Source organism: Colobus angolensis, unplaced genomic scaffold, assembly GCF_000951035.1.
Source record: "Colobus angolensis palliatus isolate OR3802 unplaced genomic scaffold, Cang.pa_1.0 Scaffold110, whole genome shotgun sequence".
Taxonomy (NCBI): domain Eukaryota; kingdom Metazoa; phylum Chordata; class Mammalia; order Primates; family Cercopithecidae; genus Colobus; species Colobus angolensis.
Window position 1 is genome coordinate 1721887 of NW_012112031.1, and position 7728 is coordinate 1729614.

Consider the following 7728-nt stretch of genomic DNA (forward strand, 5'->3'; position numbering starts at 1 on the left):
AAAAAAAAAAAAAAAAAATAACAACAACAACAAAAAAGCAGGGTTTCTCAGCCCTGATACTATTGACACTGTGGGCTGAATCCTTCTTTGCTGGGGCTGGTGGGGTGCACTGTCCTGTACACGGCAGGATGCTTAACAGCACCTCTGGCCTCTTTCCACTAGATGCCAGTAGCACCCCCCTTCCAAGTCATGACAATCAAAAATGTCTCCAGAGATCGCCTGAGCCCAGGAGTTTGAGGAAGCAGTGAGCTGTGACCGTGCCACCGCACTCCAGCCTGGGCAAGACAGCAAGACCCCTTCTCAAAAGAAAAAAAAAAAGGTCTCTAGGCAGTGTCACATGTTGTCTGGGGGTAAAATCAGCCCTGATTCCCTGGTTCAAGCAAATGCATTACAAGGAACAGGATGCAGAGTAGGGAGAAGGCAGAGAGCCTGGAGTTGAGAGTGCTGGGGATGAGACAGCCAAGGGGGCTGTGATGAACTCGAGAACAACGGGAAGGAACACTCTACTGGAGGTGGGTGGGGCTGCCTGGCCAAGTGCTCTCCGGGAAATTCACTTGAGATCTAAAAGCTTTCCCCATATCTCCCAGGAGGAAATTCTTTTTTTTTTTTTTTTTTTGAGACAGAGTCTCGCTCTGTCACCCAGGCAAATCAGATGGATCATGACTCACTGCAAGCTCCGCCTCCCGGGAGGAAATTCTAAAGCGTTAAGTTTGTTAGCAAAACAGAAGGCAAAGCTCTCTCCTAAAGAGGAAATAAAGAAGTTTCAACATGCTTTTAAAAACACCATAGAAAAAAAGTAATGCCCAGAAGAGCCTAGAAAAAGAACAGCGTGTGCCCTGTGAGGTGGGAGGAGGACTCACCCGTTGAAAAAGATCTGGGCCAGTTTGAAGAGCTCATGGCCCGTTTCAACACTGGACGGCCCGTGGCGAACCTCCACCACGCGGAGACTCTTCTGTAGATGGGTGGCTGACTCTTGCCAGTCCCCTGTGAGAAGGGAAAAGTCTTGTTCCAGAAAAGAACCACAGTCAACTGTGGATACACATTTTTGGGGTGAGAAAACGGAATGAGAGGGGGAGCAGCGTCAGTTTACAGAGTGGGGGGTAACCAGGCAGACAAGGCCGGGGCCCCGATGAAACACCCACAGCAGCCTGTTTCTGACGCAGAACACGAAGGCCGACGCCGTACCTAAGGCAGCACAGGCCCGGGCCAGGCCATCCGCGATCTCTCCCACCATGGCGTGTTCTGCCCACAGGAAGCTCTCGGCATCACGCTGGCACCCCGACAGCAGCTGAACGGCTCGCTCTGTCAATGCAGAGGAAAGAGGCCTCACTACAGACATAAGCCCAGTCCTAGAAATGAGAACCCAGGTCTCAAATTCTCTGAATCAGCTGGGCTGAATGTGGACATTCCCCTTGGCCTCCCTGGGCTGTCACCAACCCACAGTGTCTGTTCCAGTAAAGGTGCTGTTCTCTTACGTTTTCTCTGTCAGTGGAGAAAGGCGCTAGGGGAGGCCTTCCCACATCTACCCTGGGTTTACAACATCAACTTGCCAACTCGACCAATTCTACCTTCCACATATGGCCATGATTTCTCTTGACCCTGAAATCTAAGCTAAAGGTCAGCTTTCATAAAGCAGGGAAAGTACAATCCCATGACGTCAAGCTCTAAGGCAGGTTTTCAAGGGCGATGGGGAGCTCCACAACTCTCTTTCTGAAAAAAGCAAGACACTCCTATCAGCTGGGCTGTCGCCCCACTGCTCTCCAGCACAAACCAGCTCTGACCGGGGCAGAACCGCCCTTCTAGGAAGTTACGTTGCTAGGCCCTGGAATTAAAATAAATGACACTGAACTTCTGGAACTGCACAAAGCTCATGGATGTCAGTGATGACCCGTTAGCTGGCAGGGGTACTTCAACTTAGCAATCGGATGCAGAAGGAAACAACAGCTGAAATCACCTGGCCCCTTTTCAAGGGCCCCACAGTAACAGGGCTGGTCAGGGTTTGGTCTCACTGGCCTATATAGCCATCTTGTGGCTGGCATGGGGATAATGACATTCAATTCTTCCATCAGTACTGAGTATCCTTGAGCCCAAAATGGAATCAGAATGAATAAAAGGGAAGGGGCTGGAGGACCAAAGCCGGGAGCCAGTCTCACCCAGTTCCCCATCTCTGAGAAGCTTCTGGGCCACTCCGACCTGCTGCTGAAGGTCCTGTAGCCGAGAGACTAGGTGGTCTCTGCTGACGACGGATTCTGCACAAGATCTGTTGCCACAGCGCAGCACGCCATCTCCCTGTGGAAGTCAGTGTTCTCTTTATTCCAACGCCAGAGTCGGTTATCAACATTGCCTGTGCTTACATTATAGGATTGCTCCATAGTTTCTTACCTCACGGAAGAAAGAGACGCCTGTAATAACACATCACGACCAAAGCCTGACAGATTTTGGTTTGATGGTGGCAGTTCTAATGAAGGTAGGAGCTGATCCCACCTGAGGCTTCATTCTTGGAACGGAACGGGGATAGTGCACCATTTCTTCCCATTTCTATAGCCCTTCTCGTCGCTTTTTGGGGCCGGGACTTTAGATGACGAACATTTCTAGTGGTTATGAAAAAGTCCTACAAAAACCAATAGAAAGGCCGGGCGCGGTGGCTCACACCTGTAATGCCAGGACTCTGGGAGGCCGAGGTGGGTGGATCACGAGGTCAGGAGATCGAGACCATCCTGGCTAACATGGTGAAACCCCGTCTCTACCAAAAATACAAAAAATTAGCCGGGAGTGGTGGTCACGGGTGCCTGTAGTCCCAGCTACTCGGGAGGCTGAGGCTGGAGAACGGCGTAAACCTGGGAGGCGGAGCTTGCAGTGAGCTGAGATCACGCCACTGCACTCCGGCCTGGGCGACAGAGCGAGACTCCGTCTCACAAAAAAAAAAAAAAAAAAAAAAAAAAAAAAAAAAAAAAAAAGAAAACCAATAGAAAAAGGTGCCAGGTGTGATCGCCTACGTTTGACCTCGGGTCTGCAAGTTTAGCTTTTCTAACATAACCAGCTCTGCGCTCCACTCATGACTCTCCAAAGAAGGATACGGCACCTCTGGCAGAGGGGAAACCCTCTGAGGTGGACATCGCTGTGTTTCAAAGGCCAATATCTATTTTCTCATTTGGCAACAGCAACCCAGTTTCTCATGAGGATCCCTCTCACCCTCAGTCCCACGGCTGGTGCCCTACAGCTGAGGGTGTGGCATGTGGCTCACATATAGCTCCTTTCTCTGGCCCAAATGGCTGGAGGAAAACTATGTCGCCACAGTTCTCGGGTCAATGAAACTCAGTAGCGTCTTTGCCCAGGCTGCTGTTAGAGTGGCGTGTGCTCTTATCCTCCTTGGCAGGAGGTCCGCAGGCTGCTGGCAGCTCTCCTGCACCATAACAGGGAAGTCTGTGTGAGGATGGGCCACCACGGAGAAAATGAAGCTGAGAGGGGTGGACAGAAAGCCCCTGGATCAAGCTGTATCTTAAGTAGCCTTATCCTGGAATTTTTTTCTTGAAATTTTTTTTGGTAGAGACAGGGTCTTGCTATGTTGCCCAGGCTCGTCTCGAACTCCTGGCCTCCAAGTGATCTCCCCACCTCAGCCTCCCAAAGTGCTGGGATAATAGGCAAGTGTCACTGTGCCTGGCCTATCCTGGGACTTTTCAATGACTTACTTGAGCAAATAGATTCCTAGTCTCCCCCAAATCCCACACCAGTTCAGACGGGATATTCTGTCCTTTGTAAGAGAAACATTAAATGGAACCTTTCCCTGTGGTTTCTCTGGAGGGGAAGCAGTGTATGCGATGACTGGCTACAATGGAGGATGACTGGCTACAGTGGAGGTGGCTTCCTCCCAAACACTGATCACCCTCGGGCTGGAAAACTGACCTCCGGGAAAAGTAGAGGGGAGAGGAGAGAATTACCTGCATGGGCGCTTTGCAACTGTTGCAACAGAATGCTTTCCACCTGGGCCCTGCAGCCATCCTGTGTGCCTCCGTCTGACAAGCTGGACAGGTGCAGTCAAAGAAATACTGAGACCTCAGCTTCTGCTGCCTTTCAGCAACCCCCATCCGGCTCTTGTGAGGCCCTGGAGGGAGATCACCCTCAGCCAATATTGAAAGCAAGAGAGAGTCAAACACTACTTAAAAACCTTCAGCTTAGCGGAGGGTCTGGACAATTACTTATCCTGGGACAGCTAACCTTTACTCAAACATTTGTGGAACTGGATACTAAAATAAGCTTCCAAGTTGCTGAGACAGGAAGAAAGAGAAGCTAAGAAGTTGTTCCTAGCCCATTTTCAGAATAGGAAATTTATAGTGATTAAATAGAGCAAGACATAGTTTAGCCACAATGGAGCCCTAGTACGAAGGCCCTTCCTTCCTTCCTCCCTTCCTTGTTTTAGGCCTAAGTGTTCACTGCCTCTTCCAGGAAGCAGACAGCAGACAGGTGAAGTCACACGCCCGGTGACTTGCTGACTCGTGTCCCCCCGTCCTTTTCTGTCGGAGAAGGGCAGGACAGCAGCGCGAAGGGATGGCTCACCGTAGCAGTGGAGAATCTCTTGCCCCTTTCCAATCCGCTGTGATGCCCGGATGGTGGCGACAGTGCTAGTGAAGGACACGCTGGTGTTGGGGCTGCAGGAGTGGTTCAGGAGGCTGATAACAGGGAAGATGCCTGTGGCAAGGCGCACCTGCCTGCTGTCAGTAACGATGCTCCCTTTAGATCCTGACAAAGCAAGAGGAAAGAAGGAAAAAGGTGTCAGGACACGAGCTCTGGCCTCGCCGTCTATTCCTCAGAAGATGAGCCTGTGAGTCATGGCGCCACAGCTGGGTCCAATGTAAATCAGATGGATCATGACTCACTGCAAGCTCCGGTCACCAGGAAGCAAAGTGGATGAACCACACCAAGTCCACTGGAGTCCTGGAACCTGACAACTGTGTCTCTACACCACGAAATAGCCAAAGATGAGAACTTATAGAAAAGCAATAAAAAAGGAATGAAGAGTAGGGAACGTTCTAGATCATTTCATGATGTTCCTGAGGGAGAACACAGAAACCAGAGCCCCTGTTGAGGTGACTTTCCAAAGACTTTTAGAGCCCAAAGGCTTCTGTTTATCTGGTCTTTGGCTGGTTAATAGAACAAGCGACCTAGTTACTAACCCGAACTTTATATATTTAAGCGGGCCAGGCACCGGGGCTCCTGCCTGTAACCCTGAGGCTCAGGCAGAAGGATTGCTTGAGCCTATGAGTTCAAGGCCAGCCTGGACAACACAGCTAGATTTGCTCTCTAAAAAAAAAAAATTAAAAAAATTAGGCAGCCGTAGTAGTGCGTATCTGTAGTCCCAGCTACTCAGGAGGCTGAGGTGGGAGGATCAATTGAGCCCCGGAGTGTGAGGCTGCAGTGAGCCATTATCACACCACTGCACTCCAGCCTGGGTGACAGCAGACCCTGTCTGGGGGGGGGAAAAAAAAACCCATAAAATAAATAAATAAATATTTTTAAAAAGTTTTACCATATTTGTAAAATTTATTATTTTTTTCTTTTTTGGTCTTTTCAAGCCCATAGTAGTTTACTTTAAAATTTTGTTCATTTTGGCCGGGCGCGGTGGCTCACGCCTGTAATCTCAGCACTTTGGGAGGCCGAGGCAGGCAGATCACAAGGACAGGAGATCGAGACCATCCTGGCTAACACAGTGAAACCCCGTCTCTACTAAAAACACAAAAAACTAGCAGGGCGTGGTGGCGGGCGCCTGTAGTCCCAGCTACTTGGGAGGCCGAGGCAGGAGAACTGTTTGAACCTGGGAGGTGGAGGTTGCAGTGAGCCGAGACCGCACCACGGCACTCCAGCCTGGGCGACAGAGTGAGACCCTGTCTCCAAAAAAAAAAAAGAAAAAAAAAATTTGTTCATTTCAGAAAAGAAAACATGGTGGCTAATTAGCATTTTAAAAGTCCACTTGTACATTTCACTTAGCCAGAGGCTCCACCTGTGCCGGTTTTTGTCAGAGTCATCTGTCCTAGGAGTATGTACAGTAAAGATAATCCTGGGCATACAGAAATGCTTCAATTATGTTCAGTAGCCTCAGTTTAAGCATGAAGCAAATTATGTTTCCAACAAAACAGGTTGGAAGATAAAAGATATTAGTATTTAAGAGGAAACATTCAGTTTTCTGGAAAACTGGAAAAAGCATCAAATAATTGTGATATCACCGAACACATGCCAGGAATCTCAAAAAAACCACTCACCAGGCTGGGCACCATGGCTCATGCCTATAATCCCAGCACTTTGGAAGGCTGAGGTGGGTGGATCACCTCAGGTCAGAAGTTTGAGAGTAGCCTGGCCAAAATGGCAAAACCCTGTCTCTACTAAAAATACAAAAATTAACTGGGCATGGTGGCATGCGCCTGTAGTCCCCACTACTCTGGAGGCTGAGGTACAAGAATTGCTTGAATCCAGGAGGCAGAGGTTGCAGTGAGCCAAGATCACACCACTGCACTCCAGCCTGGCTAACAGAGCAAAACTCTGTCTCACAAAACAAAAAAATTCACAAAGAAATAAATAGTCTAGGTATAAATGTAATGGATAAAGAAAATATTACGAACCATTGCGTGAAAATGTTTTATAGGCTGGGTGCTGTGGATCATGCCTGTAATCCCAGCACTTTGGGAGGATGAGGCAGGAGGATCACTTGAGGTCAGGAGTTTGAGATAAGCCTGGCCAACATGGTGAAACTTCGTCTCTACTAATATAAAAACTTAGCTGAGTGTAGTGGTGTGCACCAGTAATCCCTGCTATTCGGGAGGCTGAAGCTGGAGAATCACTTGAAACTGGGAGGCAAAGGTTGCAGTGAGCCAAGATCGCACCACTGCATTCCAGCCTGGGCGACAGAGCGAGACTCTGTCTCCAAAAAAAAAAAAAAAAAAGTTTTATAAAGGAAAACACTAAATATAGGAATAATAGGAATAATGTTGTCTCTCTGGAGGCAATTCTACTATCTGTTGCTAAGATACAAGAACAGAACAAGAATAGAGCAAGTAAATACATTTCACAGGGAATCCAAATGACTCAATTCTAGTTAATAATTCTACAAATTGTATTAAAATCTCTCATCAGAGCTTCTCCGAAGTGCTTCACTGATTTTGTTTCTTCCTCTCCGCCTTGTTCAATGCCCACCTTCTGGTGTATGTGCTAACAAGCAGTGAAAATGCTAAAAGGCAGGTGGCAGGAAGGAGCCGGCCAGGGCACGGACAATTTGTAGTCGGAATAATCAGCGTGTGCATAATTAAAAGTGGACTTGCATTGCCAACTACTGATAACTGGCAATCTATATTACAACCGCTGCTAAAATTTTCCAGAAAAGAACGATCACACTACAGTGAGTAATGTCAGCTTTGTGAATTATTTATAGATTACCCTCTGACAGAAGTAGGCCCAGGAACTGTGGGTATTTATGTCAGCGTTAAATCTCTCTCTCATTATTTCTAAAAAATTAAGTATCGATTTTTTAAAATTACTCAATATTTTGCATTAATCATCTATTAGTAGAGATAACAGAAACTGAGAATATGTATGTACTTCATCAACCAAATTTAATCTGTGACATTTTGTATTAAAATAAAGAGGGAGGCCAGGCGCGGTGGCTCAAGCCTGTAATCCCAGCACTTTGGGAGGCTGAGACGGGCGGATCACGAGGTCAGGAGATCGAGACCATCCTGGCTA

The 7728-nt window shown here is 48.0% G+C and overlaps 1 protein-coding gene across 1 annotated transcript in view; it reads right to left on the reverse strand.

Annotated features, from left to right (window-relative positions):
* Positions 1–7728, reverse strand: part of SMYD4 (SET and MYND domain containing 4) — a 61732-nt gene that overhangs the window by 2848 nt on the left and 51156 nt on the right. The window contains exons 5-9 of the mRNA XM_011956295.1: positions 4555–4737; positions 3939–4102; positions 2154–2289; positions 1186–1302; positions 861–984 (exon numbers count right to left, since the gene is read on the reverse strand). Of these exons, the coding sequence (XP_011811685.1) occupies positions 861–984; positions 1186–1302; positions 2154–2289; positions 3939–4102; positions 4555–4737 (724 nt within the window). The remainder of the gene's footprint in view (positions 1–860; positions 985–1185; positions 1303–2153; positions 2290–3938; positions 4103–4554; positions 4738–7728) is intronic.